The following is a 21,244-nucleotide window of genomic DNA, read 5'->3' as shown; positions in this document are numbered from 1 at the left end:
ATAAAACCTACGAAAAACAACAAAAAGAAAATGGTCGTCACAATCAAATTCGGGTTCGGAAGTCGGTTATGCAAGGGGAAGGTATTAGCACCCCTCACATCCGTCGTACTCAACGGGAACCACTTAGTTAAATATGTGATAGAGTGTTAGCTAATGTTAATTGTTATCTTCTACTTACTGAGCAAGAAAAATAAAGGAAGAAAGGAAAAACTTAGAGTTTTTTAATATTAATGTGCCTGACAAGATTTCGTAATCTTGCTCCTAAGGATCTTCAGGTGCTATGAAGAACTCAAGGCAAACGTAGTTATGCCCAAAGAGAACTACTGGGTGGATTGCTTTTAAAGAGAGTAATGCTTGGATCATATTTGAGCGGTTAAACCTTTACTTGTTGCTCGCTCTTGGAGGCTGAAGTCTTTGTTTGTTTCGCATCAAAATGGATGTTGCATACTCTTTTCTGAAAATGTTTTCGTGGTCGCGCAAGGGCGGAAAACAAGTTTGATTGGTTTGAGTGTTTTGTTTGGATGACGATTACTCGAATGGCCGAGTAAGGCTACTCGTATCCAAGTACTCGAGAAGAGGAATAGAAGGCTCTATACCATCTCCCTTTTCATCCTTAATTTGTGAAAGAAGTTAAATAATCTTAAAGTGTTTTGGACGGACGACAAATACTCGAATGGCCGAGTAAGGCTACTTGTATCCAAGTACTCGGGGAAGGGAATGAAAGGCTCCATACCACCTCCTTTTTCGTCTAAGTTTGTTGCGAAATTGAGTTTAACTTAAGGTTTGATTATGAAAATAATTTGGATGTGGCAGGGGCTTAGTCGACTTAGAAGTTTTTTTTAATAGATGACAATTGCTCAAATGGCCGAGTAAGGTTACTCGTATCCAAGTAATTGAGGAGAGGAATTGAAAGCTCAAGATCATCTCCTTTTTCACCTTTTTTGAAATGGTGTTTAATTGTAATTAAGTATTTTGGATTTGATTAGGGAAAAGACACTCGGTGTTGGATCGAGATTTAAATATTTGTGTTTGAATCAACATAGATGGAATGATTTGAATATTTTGAAAATGATGGAGAACTGGATAGTGTAAACGGTTCTAATTTTCTGAAAATTACTCGACGTTGGATCGAGTATTTATTTTTGTTCTTTTCTAAAAAGGGTTGATTTTAATCTTTGAATTAACAATCAACTAATATAATAAACTAAATAAAAGCGGTAAATTTATTACAATTTTTTTGGAATGGGGGTACAATTTATTGAATGGGGATACAATACGATAATTAAATGATATAAGTTTTGAAGAATAATTGAAAAAATAAAAGAATCTCGTTGTAAGAAGGCCCAAGAGAAAGCCAAAGGACTCGAAGTAAAAATCAGAAATTGAACTACATAATTTAGCGTAATATTAAGCAATTGTAAGGTGATTCATGTAGGAATCACACTATTTGAGGTCACTCAACAAAACTTTATGCGTCTAAATAATTTCAGATGTTAAATTGGATTTTTAACTTCAAAATTGATACACATTTGAAGAGAGAAAAAAATGATCGGGCAAATAAATCAATTCATTTTTTTTCTATTTAATAACTATAAACAAGTAATTAATTTATCAATAAATAAATATAATAGCAACATTAAAACAATAATAATAATAATAATAATAATAATAATAATAAACAAAAATAAACAAATAAAATAAATAATGATAGGTAAAATTAATAAATAAATAATGATAAGTAAAATTAATAAATAAATAATAATAATAATTAAAAATAATAATAATAATAACAATAGTAATAATAAATAATAATAAATAAATAAATAATAATAATAATTAATCAATAATAAAAATAATAATAACAATAACAATAATAATAATAAATGTAAATGAATAACATCAATAAATAAATTACAATAATACATTAATAATAATAATCAATAAATATAGTAATGATAATAATTTTGAAAAGAAAAATGAATAATAATAATAATAATAATATTTAATATAATAAGTAAACAAATAATAATATTAATAGTAACCAAATAACAATAATTATCAAAATAATAATAATTATCAAATAATAATAATAATAACATTAATCATAATAATAGACAATAATAGCAATAATAATTATATTAATAATTAATAATTAATAATAATAATAATAATAATAATAATAATAATAATAATAATAATAATAATAATAATAATAATCAATGCTCATAATAAAAGACAGTAAATGAAAGAAAGAAAGAAAAATAAAAACAACAACTATAAAAACAAAATGAGGGTATTAACATGGAGGAAAATATATGTTCTTCTTTTCAAATTTTCAGTTCTTCAACCACATCCTGACACATGTCATTGCATTATTTAAAATAAAATTTAAAACTAATAAAACTCTATTATCTCTCTCATAGCAAAGTTTCTCACGTTAAAAAGCAACAACCATACCAAGGAGAAGGATTCCCTCCTCATGCTGAAAACAAATCATTATAAAAAAAAAATTGCATGTCAATGTAAACATGAACTGAAAAGAAAAAAAAAATAACTTGGACTATGTTTAGAAAGCTGGCTTTTTATTTTTTATTAAACTTAAACTGATTTCAACAATTTATATATTATATGCAATACTCCTATACTTAAAACACACAACTAATAAGTATTCAGTTAAAGCTTTCATACACAAAATTCTTTACTGCAGAGTTTCATGGACAACAATAACAACGCAGGTCATGAATCGAAAATTGTATGACTAATAGAAAGTTTAGAAACGTAATCGAAAATGGATTGTGGAATACCAAAGCAAAACCAAATCAAATCGTTACCGACATCGCATGATTGACGCGCAACACATCACAGTAGCAGCATGGAGTCGCAACTTTCAAAGGAAAATATTTTTTTGTACAATGCTCAAAACATAATAATCCAGTACTATCTATGCAACCGAACACAATTGAAAATTGAAGCATACAATACTAATAACTTAAACATATTACACACATGAGTATATCAGAGATTGAGATGTTACCCTAATGAAAATTTGATGTTACTGTTGTGTCGGATACTGCATAGCCAGAAATGGAACCCGTTTGGTGAGTGTCAAAGTTGCTAGGTGTTGACGATATTGTTTTGAGTTGGAATTGTTGTTGCGTATCACTGAAAATGTGTACGTGTGATGTTGACATTGTTGTTGTTGTTTACATAAAGGTTTGGACTTGCGTTGTTGTGTTTCTTCCAAGGTGGATAAAGGTCGTTTGAAGACGGTGGTGAATGGGAAGAAAGTGATGGCGGCCGATGGTGTGGTAGGTGAGGTTTATGAAGTGGATCATTGGTTGTTGAGTATGGTTTGAAGAAAAGCAGAGCGAGTATTTTATGGTGACGGGAAGAAGGAGTATGTGGTGTAAAAAAATGAGAGATGTGACTGCTTTGTGATTGCAAAAAATGGTGGACACGTGAAGGTGCATTAGTGGAGGAAGAAAGATATTTTTATTCTTCTTTTTTCTTTACTTAATCAAAATAAATTCTAAAAATTAAAAAAAAAACTTAAAAGAACAAAAACAAAATATAATAAACTTAAAAGACTAAAACAAAACTATTTTTAAGAGCATGATTAATTCTAAATAATTCTATTAACTAAAATTAGCTAAAAAATAAAATAATCGGATAAAAAATGAACAAAAATCGGGCGCAAAAATATCGAAAGGATTAAACTGAATGCACCAAAATTATCAGCGCGAAATAATCTTCTCGGAAACATAGATGTTTTGATCAAATTTTGAAATAAAATATGACCAGTAAAAAGGCTCAGGCTAATTAAAAGGCGACCGAGAAAAATAGTCAAAAAATTAAAATGAGCACACCAGGTTAAACTACGTGGAACATAGATTAATAAGATGACATATGAAAGCTCCATTTTAAAATTTTCTGCTTGCTAATTTGATGTACAGTTGAGAAACGATTTGATTGGTCTGTCTGTAGATCCAAGAATTTATTCCAAGCAATATTTCGAGCACTTGTGCAAAACAAAATGTATATTGTGACATATAAAAAATGCAAACGGCATTGAATTGCTGATTGAATAAAATCTTGAACAGACAATCAGATGTAAATGAATCGCCCTTGGACCATTTACCTCTAATTCTCAATCACAATTAAATTCTACCCAGATTCAAAAACGAAAATACTCTTGATTGTCACCTTCTGAACCTCTGAAAACACGATACAATGGAAATAACCGACGCACTGAGATTAAGAGATCAAATCTTTTGACTTCTTAATCACAAATGACTGAATGAATGTCAACAAGACCAGATAAAATGTTAGAACTTCTGACTTTTCATCTAAACCCTTATGAATGCTTTTAACTGATGAAATGCATGACAAATGGACCGATTTATGCTATCTTGATGCAGACGAAAAAATCAGGGTAAAAATTTAGGGTATGACAGGTGTGTGCCCCTAAGATCCTATAATTGAGACATCTTCTAACTTCCTCATTATCCCAATTTGGACCAGACCCTCATTCATCTTCCGACATGTGTCTGGGTTGATCAAGCAAATTTTACAGTCAGCATGTAACTCTTCAAATGCCTTGTAACTAATCAAATTATCACGTACCCTTGACATAAGAGTCCTTATTTTATCTACTAATTGGATTACAATGTTGTCATCTAGTCCCTCCACCGCATTGATGGTTGGACCACCATGTCCTGACATTAGATTTCCCTTCACATTTGGGCCCTCTAAAGCGATAGAAATCATTTAACGATCCAACAAATCTTGTACTTTAAATTTGAGGTCCAAGAATTTCTCGGTGGTATGCCCGGGTGATCCAGCATGGAAGTCACACCTAGCATTTGCATCATAACCACGAGGAGGAGGATTTGGCAGAGGTGGTAGAGGTTTAATCTCTTCTAGTTCCTTCTGAATCAAGTAGGGTAGGACCTAAGTATATGTCATAGGTATGGGGTCAAAATTCTTCCATGGTCTTTGTTAATCCCTTCGGGGATACCCATTTTGCTGATTTTGTTGAGGTGGTGCTCTAGCATATTAAGCTTGAGGCCCAGAGTATGCCTGTTATGGATACTGATTAGGGCTACTGCAACTACGTAACGATTGTAGGGTACTTGAGAATGCCCCTCGATTGCAACTACATTGGTTTCTCCTTTCTGTGTATTACTATTATTGGAGTACCTTTTGTTACTATTTTGATTGGAGGATGGTTTTCTAATCTTACCACTCTTTAAGCCATTCTCAATCATTTCCCTGATTATTACTAGGTCAACAAATCCTTTCCAATATTACCACTCTTTATTTCTATGATAGAACCAACTTTTGTTGATGAAGCCTTGTCAAATGATGGATATATTATAGTAATGCAAGAAGAATCGAACCAGTTTCAAAGTAATGATATGTGGGATATGGTTCCCAGACCTCGTTAGAAGAACATCATTAGAACAAAATGGGTGTTCAGAATCAAGTTGAATGAGCAAGGAAAGGTGGTAAGAAACAAATCTAGACTGGTATCTCAAGGCTACAGACAACAAAAAGGTATAAATTTATCTAAAACCTTTGCACTTGTTGCAAGGTTAGAGGCAATCAGACTTCTTATCTCTTATGCGATTAACCATGATATTGTTTTATAGAAATGAATGTTAAGAGTGCCTTCTTAAATGGAGTTATTTATGAAGAAGTGTATGTCCAACAACACCCTGGGTTTGAGGACTCAACCCATCCTTTTTTTTAAACATAAGAAATCACTTTATGGACTCAAATAAGCTCTAAGAGCTTGGTATGAGATATTGAGTAATTTCCTGTTAGAAAATGGCTTCCAAAAGGATCAAGTTGACACTACACTGTTCAGAAAGACTCTTAATAAAGAAATCTTGATTGTCCAAGTTTATGTTGATGACATAATTTTTGGTTCTACTAAAGCTCTCTTTGCAAAGAGTTTTCTAAGACTTTACAGGCTGAATTTCAGATCAACCAAAGCAAAGACGGAGTCTATGTTCATCAGTCAAAATATACTAAGGAACTTCTGAATAAATTCAAGCTTGAAGACTGCAAAGTTATGAACACTCCTATGCATCCAACATGTAATCTGAGCAAATAAGAAGAAAACTCCAAGTTTGTAAAAAGTTGTATAGAGGTATGATTGGTTCCTTACTCTACTTAACAACTTTTAGGCCACATATTTTGTTCAGTGTGTGTATGTGTGCAAGATTCCAATTAGATCCTAGCAAGACTCACTTAACGGTTGTTAAAAGGGTCTTTAGGCATCTAAAGGGAACAACTAATATAGGGTTGCTTTATAAAAAAATCCCTAGAATATAAGTTGGTTGGATATTGTGATGCTAACTATGTTAGGGATAAGATTGAAAGGAAATCCACTAGTGGAAGCTATCAATTCATAGGTGTAAACCTAATATCCTGGGCTAGTAAAAGACATGCAACTATTGCCTTGCCCACAGCAGAAGCAGAACACATCTCGGCTGCTAAATGTTGCACACAACTCCTCTGGATGAAATATCAGTTGGAAGATTATCAAATTTGTGGAAACAATATTTCCATCTTTTGTGATAATACTGCTGCCATTTGTTTAACTAAAAATCCAATCCAACATTCTAGAACCAAGAACATGAAGATAAAATATAATTTTATTAGAGATTATGTTCAGAAAGGTCTAACATATATAAGTTCATTGATACAGATCATCAGTGGGCTGATATATTTACCAAGCCTCTTACAATAAAAATATTTGATTTCATTAAAAAGAATCTGAATATACATTTTGTGGAGGATTAATGCGTGTTTTTGAATGGAGGATCATAAGCAGACATGATCAAAAGCTACTATGATTAGAATCTCTGAACCAACTTCTGATGTATGGAAGCCTCTGAAGCATCTCAGCCTCTGATGCTTAGAACTTGATTGGTTATTTTTGATGGCATATAAGTGGCTTTTTTATTAATTCTTTTTGTTGTCCAGTTATGTGTCACAAATCTAAAAATTATTTTGATTTGGTCTTATATCTGTTAAGTTTTCAGTTTATGCTCATTTGCTCTAATTTTGAGCTATATTAACTTAGGATATTAAGTTTGGATATATAAAATCATGTCTTGATAATCTATGTGGACATCAGTTAGTGTGAGTTTATGGATCTTTAAGTTAACTACACACACATGACTTTGGTGGTTGAAAAGAGATTCAAACATAGCTGGATAAAAGATTTGATTCTATTCATGAAAAGAGATCACATAAGTATGAAACTTAAAAGGGAGAAATACAACTAAAATATGCTACAGCAGAAGAGACTACTCTAGCTGCTCATCAGTCCACCCTCGTGGCATGAGAAAGTTCTTCCAATCCTCATCCCGCTCATCATCAGATACCTCAACGATTTTCCCTATTAAGGTTCTTCTTGAAAGTCCTTGTCCTTGTCTCTGACATTCTTCCAACCTTTGTGGCTCTAGCAGAAGTTCCAACACCTTTTGAGGAATATATTATGTCATCCTTTTGGATCTTAAAAGCCTTATTCACCTCCTATGAAGAACCACCATTGTTGCTCTTAGCTGATTTGCTCATTCTGCTTAAGGGAAAAGTTTATTGAAATAAAGAGGAATGGATTATTTTCCTGTTATAAGTTGAATCTTATAGGAAAGATGGGATAAGGAGAAATCAGTCTGGACATATGAGCACCAATGGAATCAAGAGGGAGATACATGTTTGGTTTTTAGATCTCCCTTTCCAAGGATTGACTGTTTTATCTCATTGGCCAAGAAAAAGGTTGGAATATATCGTGAATTTCAGAACCTCTTCCAACCACTCAATTCATTTATTAACATCACTTTTCTTCTTGCATATTTTCTTTACTGATGATAAAAAGAGAAAATCAATCATGTTTTATTAATTTTTATTCAGACTTGATAGAATCCCATACATTATTTTTATTCAGTATTTTTTCTTTCCCTCATCATTTTGTTGATGACAAAAGGAGGAGATATATAAAGTATTTAAGCCCCCAAATCTGATGATTATTCTATTGATGCTTAATTTCTGAAGGTTAGTGTTATTTAATTAACATGGATATAACTTAGGGGGAGCTTACAAACCTCATCCTCTGGACTATCAGACTCAAGGGGGGCTTACAAACCTCTGATCCTGAAGTCAACAAGTTAATTAAATTAACAATCATTGTTCTAAATACTTATGTTTGTCATCATAAAAGGGGGGGGGGGGGTTGTTGGAATAAAATTGGTTGACACTGGATCCCTTTGGTTTTGATGATTACGAAGTATTTAAAGAACAATTGGATATTCTAACATCTGTTCAAGTTTTCAGGAAAATAATCATTAAGAATAGATGAAGAGATGCTTGAGAAATCTGAATCTAAAAATCAAACTCTGACTCTAAAGATCACTTCTGAAGACTCGGCCTTTGATGGAGTTCCAGACTCTGAAGAAGTCAACTTTGAAGAAATTCAGCCTCTAGTGACCCAGACTCTGAAGCTTCAGAAGCTAAGAAAGGGATTCTTATGTGATCAGCCTCTGAAAAGTGAAGCTTGAAGGAAGTCAATCTCTGAAGTAAAAGCTCTTCAACTAAGGCAACTCTGAAAGACTCGTAGACTTTTTGATCACATGAAGACTTAAGGAAAAATATCTTCTTTGATGCCTGAGCCTCAATAGATAATTCCTCTTGCAGATAAGTGCTTTGTTGATGTGTCTAATCAAGTACAAAAATAGCCCAACCTTTTGGTGAAAGTCTCCAACGTCTATTTTCTCCCTTTCTATATAAGGAGTAGATGTTGAAGAAGAAAATTACCAACCTATAATACAACACCGGTACATACTCTAAAACTTGACAATCAAAGAGAAGTTACTCTATCAAAATTGTTAGACTTATAACATGTTAACACTTGTATATTTTAGAAGTTTTTAAGTCTTAGAGTCTTTCTAAGTTGTATTTTGTCTACACCTCTAATTGTATATTAAGTATAGTTGTTACCTAAATCTCTTAACAATTTATTATAGAGTCAGAAGTCTCTTGCTTTAATGCTTTAGCATTTGAAGTCTTTAGCTTGTATGCTAGAGCAAGGAAGTCTCAGACTTGTGTGTTTGAGAAAGGAATTCTTGAGCTTGTTGGCTTGAGCAAGGAAGTCTCAAACTTATGTGTTTGAGCAAGGAAGTCTTATACTTATGTATGTAAGCAAAAAAGTCTATTGCTGGTAGGCTTGAGCATTTGTAATCAGTTTGGTTATAGTGAAAAACCCTTGGAAGTACAAGGGGACTTGACTACTCTCAAGTTGTGAGAGGAACCAGGATAATTGTTTGTGTCTCTTTCTTTACTTTACTTCCTTATGTATTTAAATATTTCGTTGTTGTCAACTATGATCATCTAAATCAGATTCTGGTTCACAATTTGATAAGATCTTTCAGAAATCAAATAAGTTTTCTGAGTCAGACTCTGAACCAAGTTTTCAGACTCTGGTTAAGAAACATCAGAAGCAGAAGCTGAAAAAGCTTTTAAAAAAGATAAAATCCAACACAATCCAACCACCCCTTCTTGTTTTTTCTCACATTCATGCCTATATAAGGGTATAGGAAATTTGGGAGAATTTTTGCATACTACTAGATTGAATTTCCCTAATTTCCTTTAAGTCATTTTATCTTTTTAGAGAGTGTTTTTCCTGGAGTAACCATCATCATGTATTCAAATCTTCAAAGCTTCAACCTTCAGTCTTCTCCTTCGTTTCACTACCTTTTACCTTACACTTCAAGGTACCTTCTTCCAACTCAAGATTTTTTCATTCAAGCATTTATTGTCTCTTTGTTAAAATCAATGATAACCTTATTAACATAGAGAGTAATTTAGAAGGTGGCATTTCTTATTCTTCGAAAAAGGGAATGGAATCTGAATCGTACTTCCTTTCTTCCGAGAATAGGGATTTTAAATTAGAGATCATCTCTCTAATTGATGACTCTGAAATGGAAGGAGTGTCTAGGGACTCCTTTTTTAAAATACATTCTTCCAGTGATTCTTCAGAAGCTCTATTTTCAGGGAAGGTCGGTGGGGGTAAGGATCATATCGAGAAACAGATGCCTCCCCTTGTCTTGACTAAGGTAGAAATAGAAGGTGCCAGGAAAATGAGGGAACATGCTGGTGACTTTGTCCAGATCTATCAGGGGATGAATGGTCACAAGCCTAGCGTTGCTAAAATTGGAAGTCATTTGGGGTACCGGGGAAAGTCCAATGATGTATCTTGGATCAGACTCGGTGATCACTTTAAAGAGGATGGACTGGTCCAAAAGGGTATTAGGTTAGTTGAGCTAGATAATGCCAACAAATACTATTGGGTGACCAATTAAGTGATATGGATTCCTTCAACTTTAAACATTTTCGCGACTATTACATTGTATTAGTCGGTTCTTCCAGTAGATCCAAAGGTGAGGATACATGCTCTTTTGAAGGCTTCTCGGTTCCTCTATATGAATTTCTCTTTACCAGATTGGGGGTGCATTTTTACTTTTCTAATTTCGAGGTGGTTGTGATAAACCGTCTGAGAGTTTCCCCCTTGCAACTTCAACTTGGGGCATTGGCTTTCATGAATGTGTTCCAACTCTGCGCCGAACATAAATCTTGGAAACCTTTTCTTGTTCTCTTTTTTTATCTCTTTTGATCGTCCTCAACCCAATTGGATTCACTTGCTCTTACAATAGTGATTTTTCAACTATTGGTATCGATTTCACTTTCGCCAACCCCTTTCTTCTTATTGTCTCAGGATAAATCCTTTATCCACTGAGGAGATAAAAATGAAGGCAGATTTGTATGCTTGGTATCAGTGTCTCAATTATGTATAGGGATTTGGTATTGGCGAAGCGCCTCATTCTCAGCGAAAGAAGAATAAGATTGATACTTATGTGGTTATCAGTTTTCCCAGCCATGTAGAGAGGAAATAACTCTTTGGAGAGGATGGGAACTCGGTGCACCTTTTTAAGTGTAACTTGTATCTTCTAGATAATATGAATCAGTTGTAGACGCTTTTCGAACTTGCCAAGGACCAGGGTCTTACGACCAACTCATCGTGTCAAGTGGTGGAGACTTTTGATGTTGCAGATACTATTACTCTGGAGGTTCAGACACCGGTAATGGCATCTGACCTCTCTATTCGTGAGCCTTCACCATCCCCTTCTCCTATCAAGATGAATCAGGGTGAGTGTTTGTCCATTCCTGTTGAAGGGGGTTCTTCCAAACGGGTTGTCAGATGATGTTGATTTAAAGGCTCTTACTCCTTTCTTTTGGCTCCCTTCAATTCGTCCCTCTCAGGTACCCATCACCCCTGGGGAATTTGCTACTGTTGTGGCAATAAGAACTAAGCTTTCATCCGGAACCTATATGCGGGTGACAGGAAAGGTTTTTTTGCAGATGCAACTCGCACACTGTTCGGGGCCAGATCTATGGTTTCTATGGTAGTTGCCGGCCAGGATGATGTATTAGGTTCTAGTGACCTTGCTAGGGAATTGTATGAACTGAAGGAGAAGTGTGATACCATTGAGTAGGAGAATTCCAAGGTTGAGCAGGAACTGGTTGAGTTGTAGAAAAATGCCGAGCTTGCAGACTCTTTACAGGAAAAGGTATAGTGATACGATTCATTGTCGGCTTTGGCTTATTAGATAGAGGATTTGAAGGTTTTATCTTTTAGAGGGAGAGACCTGTTGGAAGAAGGCCTCTAAAGATGCAGTGAAGGCGTGAGTGAGTTCGAAACACATACGCATTCACTCACACACACATACACACACACACACACACACACACACACACATGCACACACACACACACACACAAACACATACGTACACACACATGCACATACATACATACATGCACACATACACGTACACACACATATACACATACACATACATACACACGCACATGTACACACACGCACACGCACACGCACATGCACACACACACACACACACATACACACACACATGTGCATGCACACGCACACACACATGCACATGCACATGCACACACACACACATACACAGACACGCACACGTACACGCACATGCACACACACACGCACGCACATACATACTCATATATATATACATTCATACATCTTTTTCAAACAGATAAAACTAAAGGATATACAAATAAATTTTCATCATCTTCAACCTTTCTCTATGCATACACATAATAATTTTTGTTGGGTACCATCTAGATTAAGGTTTGATAAGGTCCAATAGGATTTGTAAAATTAATTGGGTTGAGATTACTTTGGGGATTCCATTGATAAAACAAATTGGGGTTTTTCCTACAAGATAAATTATGATTTGGGGGGTTTTGGCACAAGTTTGCAGTTGGGATTCAGTCAAGTGAAAGCTTTGAAAAAAGGGGTTTGTGTCAAAGAAGTAGTGGAACTGAAGGATCAAATTGAATATATTGGAACACTTGATTATCGAAGTGTAAAATTGTTCAAACGTAATTTTGAAAAACTTATTGATTTGTTTTCTCATCATTGTGGTACGTTAATTTCATTTTGTTACGATTTAATACGCATATCTGGTTCTTCCTATTACGGTTTGAGATAGACGAGTGTTAATATTAAACATTTTAGCTTGCCATATAGAATATGTTAAAAAAATATTTTTAATCAAAGAAAAGTTATTAGTGATCTATTCACCCCCTCTAGATCGTTACCCTCGTCTAACATTATGAACTTTGTGTATCGGGTCCAAGATTTGATGTTGGACCAGGCGGGATAATTATTTCCCTACATTTATGCCAGTGTCGACCAACTGGATCCCTTCCAAACTATTCTTAGAGAGAACGTCGAAGGTAGTTCGGGTGTATTAGAGTTGGGCGTTAACGTTTGAGAATCTTTATGCTCCCCGTTTTCTCTTGTTTTTTATTTGTTCGTGTAAGACTTTGTCATACTTTTGCACCTCGTCTTGTAAACAATATTTATTTATATTATTACCTTTTTCCTGCTTGTGCTTTTGGTTTCATGATGTGCTCTTTTTAATCATAATTTTTCAGCTCTTTGAGGATCGACGATTGTCAGGGTTCGATTTTGATCATTTCAATCGATAAAGTTCGTTTGCTATTAAGAATGATAAATAATATGTGCTTACAGTGTAAATAATCTTAAGTTCTCTGTGAGACCATGTTTGGGTGTTTTATTCACGAGTATGTCGCGTTAAGATGTACGTGTTTTATTGGTAAGATGTCGGTCCGACTAGGTGCAACCATAATTGAAATGTGCTTACACTGATAATCTATTGTTTCAGCTTGATGTGGCCGAGTTTTAAATTGTGTTTATAACGTTGAAATGTTGACCTGGCTTGACACATTCATATGTTGAATTTGTAATTGTGAGGCATAAGATCGACTAGATGCAGTTATGATTTGAATTGCAGTTGTAATGATTTTGCATAAGACCGAGTAGATGTGGTTATGCTTTAAATCATATTTATAGGGATGTGACATAAGTTCGACTAGATGCGGTTAAGCTTTGAATTGAACTTGTAATGATTTCGCATGAGATTGGCTAGCTCCTCAAATCTTACTCTAAATCTGAGAGGATCTATAAACAAGCTTTGACAGGAGTTAGAGATCAAGATTCCTGACCGGTTTAAGCTCAAACTGAGTCTGGAAGATCGGAACGTCGTAGATCTTAGTCCAGATCTAAGGATATATGTTGGCGTCTTCTCACAGTGGTCCGAGATCGAGATGAATGATCGATCGGAGTTGGATGGGTGCAAACTCCGCAAATCTAAAATATTGACTATGTGAAACCTCGATTTCTTCAACATAGACGCTTTCGGATTCTAGATCTGAGAATCGGGCATGACCTCGTGGAAATTGTAGGAATCGGAAGATGTTTCCCAAACACATTGCCACTGTTCTGTTCCAGTATAAAAATGGAGAAGATTGTGGTAGCTATGGTGGAACGAAGCTTCGTAAGTGATTCGATGATACGCCTTCTTGGATCGAATGTTACTATCGTGATGCATTTTGAATCGGAGACATCGATCTTGAACTGATGTTGCTAATCTCCGCTACGGTGGATCTATGAGGGGAGTGCCTGCATGGTTAGCACTCAAACGCTCAATTCAGTTTAGAGTTCAAGATAATCGTAATGAGAGTGTAGATTAGAGATTGTGTACCTAAAGTCCTCTTGTAACTGTATTTATACTTTGGACTCAATAGCTTCAGAAGAGTTTACAAGTTTTCAAAACAACACTATGGCCCTTTATAGCTTGTGAAGGCAATAGGCGAAGTAGCCTTTCAACTGGAGTTACCTCCTATTAGCAAAACCCACCCCCGTTTCATGTGTCACAAATAAAATCGTGCTTCAACAACATCTTGATCGAGCTTAAGTTACCAATTGAATCTGTGGACAACCAGCCTCAAGTAAAGCCTTTGACTGTCCTAGATTGGAGGCTAAAAGAAGATGACAACACAATGGAAGTCCTGATTCAGTGGGAGGGTTTGTTTCTAGAAGATGTGACTTGGAAATCTTATTAGCACATACTATACTTCTACTCTGACTTTCACCTTGAAGATAAAGTGAGTTTTAATGGCCCAAGGAATGTTATGGGTGAGTTAGAGGAGGGGCCCAAGAAGAATTTGAAGACCAAAATGATGAGGATGTGGACGAGTTGGTTCCTCAACCAAGGGGAAAGAGGAATGCAAACAAGCCCAAGTATTTCAAGGATTATGTCATGCTTAGGTGGAAGAAAGATAGTAGAAAATGATTGGTAATTATAAACTATTCCTTTGTTATGACTCACTAAATTTGTTACAGGAGTCACTAAGTTTGTCAGCAAAAACACAAACAGAAGAAAAACAAAAGCTCGTTTCATGCTTAGGGAGATTCTCAAGGTATCTTCCTTTGTAATGGCTCCATGGTTCCTCTAGAGACTCCTTTTGAATTCCAAAACTAAGTCCTCTTAAGCTACACAAGTAGACGGATTTAAATATTGAAGACAAATTTCTGGTAATATAAGATTTGCACTCAAAGTTAGAGTACTCAAAACAAGATTCAATATAACAATCTCAACAAAACAAAAATTGCTAGAAAGATTGATTATTTGGAATTGATAGAATGAGAAAAGTACATTACAATGACTGTAAGATACACTTTATACAGTAATCCTAACTAAGCTATCTAATCATAAGTAACCTCTAATCTAATTCTAACATACAAAATGGTCGAGAAAATGCAAAAAAAAATTCTACATACATTATAAGAGTCAAAGAAAATGATCATTAGTGTGAGAAATTCAGCCCTACTTATAGCTGATACTAGAATTTATAGTAACTGTTATATCTAACAAGGTTTGAATTCAAATTATAAGTAAAAGAAACTAATGCCTCGCTCCAATTCGAAATCAGCAGCAGTTCCATAGGAAATGGCGCAACTTTACAACGAATACAATTAGGCAAGCCAATCAAGTCGAGATCAGTCTTCAACTCTTCCTCGTGTTTCATCTACGCCGTCAGTAGTGCATTTAGACCTCTCAAACAAGATCTCTTCGAAAATGGGTCAAAACGCTATGATCAACCTAAGATCATGCTTTTCGTTATAATAGAATTTTCAACCTCATGAAGCTTCACAGCAAAGTCATGGAAAATTCCTTCATTTTGAACAGTTCAAGTTTCTGTACCAAACACTGAGAAACAAACCAAGTTAGCAACACAACAAAATATTCTATTGCGGTGTCAATATAGGTTGTAGCCCGTGAGCTAATCCGTCCCAATACACGAAGGTTGGGATGGAAAAATGATTCACATTTTGTCACATACTAAAAAAGTGAACCGGATTAGGTTGGCTTGCTTCAAATTCTAGGTAACCGGTCCCTTACCTTCTAATTGATGGATGAAACTCGGCGAAGTGAAGGAACAATATCACCCGAAGCACCACATTTACTCCCTAACACACCGTCCGGATTTGAGGCTTCTACAATCCTTTCTGGTTTTGGAACATTTTCGGTAGAAACTAGAGGCGTGACAGTTGAAATAGGTAAACCAGTATTCACATTCTGCAAAAACCACATTCATTCAAATCACTTACTTTACCCAAGTATAAATAAAACTAAAAAATCACTATAGTTTAAGTAATAATTGTATCTTGCAGAGAGAAATATATATACATGTTTCTCTGTTTCAATCTCATCATCAAGACTCTCAATATTAGCTACTCTGAGGTTCATACAAACACGTGGACGATCGGAATAGATTGGTAGTTTTGCCGCAGAAGTTTGAGTACAATCATTGACTTCTGAAAAAGGAACAAAAGTCATTAGAATGTGTTCTGAAAACTTAACAGAATTTTGCTTTACCTAACTCTTCAACTATAAGACTGAAATTACCTATATGCTCATCCGCATCCACCGGCTCAATAATTGTAGGTAAAGCAACTGGAGCCTACAAATTATCAGTAGAAATTTTATGCATAAGCTATTACAAATCCATATAACATTTCACATTCCGAAAAATGAAATTACGAAGAAAAAAATTGAAACTAAATGCAAAGGAGTGACGCACAATGGATTCATTTTGTTCCTTTATTTGTTGTATCTCCTGATATTTTAGAATCGTCCAGTCGAATAAATAGTCGGCATCATATCCTGCCAAACAAAATTTTATTGCGTTAATAGATAACATAAATAGGAAACGAATCATGTATCGGTTTAGTTTTCGAAATTGTTGGCTCCGGATATGATGGATCAACCAATGGGAAAAAAATGAACCAAAATGCAAATTGACATCTTAAACAAGCCATTACTTGCATATGATAAACAAACAGCTAATACCTTTAGAAGTGAACAATTCACGAAACAGGCGTCTCAAATATCCATAATCTGGTCGTTGATCAAACGTCAAGGAACGGCAATAATGAAAGTAAGAAGCGAACTCCACAGGATACGACTTACAAAGTACCTAAGAACAAGAAAATTGTAGTCAGGCGTTAAATACCGGAGGGGGTATGTAACAAGGGGAAAACACAATCTGCGTACCTCGGTGCGAATTGATAACTTCGTTTTACAAATCTTTTCATATTTTTGCGTTCTCGTGGCAGCTTGCAGACCCTGCCAAGGAAGGCTAAAGTACGAGAATCAAACAGTTAAGTCCTACATTTACCGAAAAATCCTTACACAATTGATACTCACAAGAATCGGTGAAAGTAGAATCAATAGGATGAGACATACCTTCCTCTTAAAAAGTACAAAAGAACATAACCAAGAGACTCCAAATCATCTCTGCGACTTTGTTCTGAAGAAGTAAAACCGAAACTGTGATGGAAAATTGTAGGTTGCATATATAGACAGTAAAGAATGAGAAACTCGTTCGTTCATGTACTAACCAATTCCTTTATGAGTATTGCAACTTGCGTAACGTGCAGTTCCTGTTAAGTTTTTGTTCTCTCTGGATGAGTTTATCAAGGTAAAACAAAATATTAAGCAACACTAACATGGCTAGATAAATTCAAAGCGATAAGGCACAAAGTCACTAAGATGTTTTGTAACCGAGTTTGTTTTTCATCGAGATAAATGACTAGCAACAGAAAGATTCGCTTATCATCGAAATTAAAAATCTCAAAATCTTATACCTGTATGGAATGTGCTTGTAACTGATAGGATCTCTATATCCTTTGGAAAGTCCAAAATCAATCATACAAACCTGCTAGTGTTGCATATTTCATAAATCACGGTATAATAAAATTTGGAAGTATAGAAGAATTACAAAATGGGAAAGCTATTCATTTGAGTTTGCTAAGAAATAAAAGAATAATAATGAAGCTACCTGATTTGCTTTCTTCCCAAGACCCATAAGGAAGTTATCTGGTTTGATATCTCTATGCAAAAGTCCCTTGGAATGTAAATACTCGATCCTCGTAAGCTATAGTCAAAAAACAAAATAGGGTTAGACCTTGTTAGATTAAACAGTTTAATTAAGCACTTATATAGCATTAGCACTTATCAAGTTATCATATAAGTGCTTTCATATAAGCTATATGCTTTTTTTCTTAAGCTATCATGGAGAGCTTATGGAAATAAGCTAAAACCAGCATATAGACATGTTATAAGCTATTTTTCCATAAGCATCTAGTTAAGCAGATTATGGATATGTTATAATAAGCTATTTCCATAAATTTAAAAACCGAAAGGAAACAGCTCATTAAATGATAACTAAGCAAGTTGTCTAAAAGTGAATAAATGATTACCATCTGATCAGCCAACATCAAAACCGATTTAAGCGAAAACTTCCCCTCACAATAGTAAAGAAGGTCTTCGAGACTCGGTCCCATAAGTTCAAGAACTAGAACATTATAGTCTCCATCAGTACCAAACCATTTCATTCTTGGAATACCACCTTAAATTCCATGACTATGATGAGTTAGAAAGGACTGAGAAAACAAAGCGAAAACGCTGCGAAGGAATTCAGATTAATCGAGGTTCAGCTTTTATAACTTACTTCCTCCTTTGAGAATATTATACAACTTTGCCTCATATAGTAGCTGTGGTTGTTTAGTTTTCTTGTTCTCCTATAATAACAACAATACATCAAACACATATACATCAGACACGAGATTGACACATAGACACTGATACGCAGACACGACACTGGTACGCAGACACGACATTGACATGTAGACACCGGTAAACACTAAAATGCAACAATAAAGGCAAAAGGATCACTTAGTAATCACAATTATTACAACAAAGAGAAAAAATTAGAAAAAAAAATCTCATCAAAGCCAAAAAAAACCAAAGTAACAATTTCCAATAGACTCACCTTCTTAATGGCCACAAGCTCAGAAGTCACAACATGTGCCCCTGAAAATGACGATAAAACAACACAATCGGTAAACAAAAACAATGAATTTAAAATGAAAAGAAAAGAAAATTGGTAAGTTTCTAATTCTGACCAATATAAATTTCACCGAATGATCCACTCCCAATTTTGCGACCAATTTTATACTTTCCTCCGACAACCTTTTCCATTAAAACGACAATGAGAATGGAAAATACGACGGTGATTTTCCAGAGACAGAGAGAAAGCGAAAAAATCAGCTTTTGCTTTCTGAGTTTGTTGCTTCAGTTGGTTTCGTATATATCGAGGAAGAAAAGAGATTAGAAAATATGCTGAGGTTAATTTTGGAATTTCCGACTTCGTTTTTAAAAGTTTGTTGATGACGTGGATTTGTCAAGTCTTTGTAGTTGCGTACATGCGTTGCATTTTGTTGTCCTTGAAAGTAGTAAAGTTTGTCACTTTGTCCTAACAATATTCCACTTTATTACTAAGGCTAGCTTGTGTATTAGAGGCATACCTTAAAAAATTCATTTATAGAAAATTTATATTTAAAAAAATAATTAAAAAATTAATTATATATTTTTATTAAAAATTAGTGCATGATTTCAAGATAATATTTTTTCATTTTTAATTTGTGTCCTTAAGGTACAAGGTTGCAATACTCTATTATTATTTTTTTCTTATCAATTTCACACGAGTTAAATTTTATCATTCATATTTCAAATATTACATAGTTTAGTTTCATTATGTAATTCTTTGGGTTAAGCATGTTGTAAGACTTGGCAGAGTCGTAGTATTCGATAGAGTAGTTAAAGTAGATGTTGTCAAAGGAGTTAGCCTCGACAAAATTAAACTTAGTGTTTGTTTTGTGACTTTTTTACCATACTACCCCATATTTGAAATTTTAATCTCAAATTATCCTAATTTGAAAAAAATTCTCAAAATGCCCTACTTCTAACATACATTCGTCCAATGAATGGACGAGTCTATGAAGAAATTTTTTTGAGCATAGGAACTCGGCCAATGGATTGCCGAGTGATTGAAGGACTTTTAATTTTTTTTTTAAGTTTTAATTAATTACTATGAGGATAATAAATGTTATATATAATTTAATTAATTATTATTTAAAAGTATTGATGTTATGTATAATTTTTTATGAGGATAATAAAATGCATTTAATGAATTTGAGTGTCTTAATGGATACGGATATGATGGTAAATAGTAAATAATAGGACAATAAATATTAATTAATTAAATCTTTTAAAATAAATAAAAGAAATTAAAAAAACAAATGCTTTAACCACTCGGTCATCCATTGGCCGAGTTCCTACCTTCAAAATTTCCTCTTCAAGGACTCGTCCATTTATTGAGCGAGTGTGTTCTAAAAGTAGGGTATTATGAGAATTTTTTTTCAAACTATGATAATTTGGGATTACAATTTCAAATATGGGACATTATGGTAAAAAAGTCTTGTTTTGTTTGTTAGTTAGAAATTATTTTATGTGCAAGTAATCTCATAATCTCATATATCCCTATTATTGTAAATGATTGTGAATAAGACAAATTTAGTGAGAATAAACACAAAGATAAACTTTGCAGGATTTGATCCATCTTCTTCTCATTTCTCCCAAAACTCTAATTTTTCTCCCAAAACTCTAATTTCTCTATTCTTCACTGATTCACTTTCCCGAATTTCTTTTCTTCTAAAATCATTGTGCGACGAAATCATCTTGCAACCAATGTATGGTTAAATCACTCGAGTGAAAAGTGAGGAACGATCAATCAGAAAAAATGAATTTTATCCATCAAGATTGATTCGGATTATCTCCAAGATTAGGGTTAATTCTAATATTTGGGATCTAGAGCACTGGTTGTGATACTGGGAAGCATAGTGCAATGACTTCTCATCCAAGTGATTTAAGGTAAAATTCGGAAATGACAACACCCTGGCTACTTAAGGTATTTTTGATGTTCGAATAATGAGGAAAGATGACAAAAGGTCAGTAATTTCTAGTGTATTGCACATTCTAAGCATGAAAAGTAATTTTCTCGGTATAGGGCAACTGATTAAGAAAAATTACAAAGTGTTGATCACAGATAAGATGATGAGAGTTCTCGACTCAGACGGTAGGTTAATTCTGAAGGCACCTATGTCTCAGAACAGAACCTTCAAGATTGAACTCAATGTGATGAAGCACAAGTGTATGGCAACTGCAGCTAGTAGAAATGAATGGCTATGGCACTCCAGACTTGGCCATCTCAACTTAAGAAAGACATCAAAAATCTGAAGAGAAGAAAGATGGTTGTAGGATTACCAAAAATCGATATTCCAAGTGAAGTGTGTGAAGAATGTGTTCTAGCAAAGCAACACAAGAATAACTTCAGCAAAGCTGCAAGAAGCAAGTCG

At 34.4% G+C, this 21,244-nt stretch overlaps 1 protein-coding gene across 1 annotated transcript; it reads right to left on the bottom strand.

The window, feature by feature from the left end:
• Positions 1-15,102: 15,102 nt before the first annotated feature.
• On the bottom strand, positions 15,103-19,133 carry LOC127096743 (uncharacterized). The gene is made up of 15 exons (XM_051035292.1): positions 18,953-19,133; positions 18,820-18,860; positions 18,499-18,568; positions 18,248-18,396; positions 17,827-17,922; positions 17,633-17,703; positions 17,387-17,448; positions 17,232-17,295; positions 17,040-17,124; positions 16,836-16,962; positions 16,567-16,649; positions 16,392-16,446; positions 16,173-16,300; positions 15,885-16,061; positions 15,103-15,692 (listed from the first exon to the last, which is right to left on the bottom strand). Exons 1-14 carry the CDS (start codon positions 19,026-19,028, stop codon positions 15,888-15,890), a joined length of 1,281 nt encoding a protein of 426 aa, XP_050891249.1. The 5' UTR covers positions 19,029-19,133; the 3' UTR covers positions 15,103-15,692; positions 15,885-15,887.
• Between the last annotated feature and the right edge of the window lie 2,111 nt (positions 19,134-21,244).

The sequence above is a fragment of the Lathyrus oleraceus genome, chromosome 6, assembly GCF_024323335.1.
Source record: "Lathyrus oleraceus cultivar Zhongwan6 chromosome 6, CAAS_Psat_ZW6_1.0, whole genome shotgun sequence".
NCBI lineage: Eukaryota > Viridiplantae > Streptophyta > Magnoliopsida > Fabales > Fabaceae > Lathyrus > Lathyrus oleraceus.
This window is presented reverse-complemented; position numbering and strand designations above follow the sequence as displayed.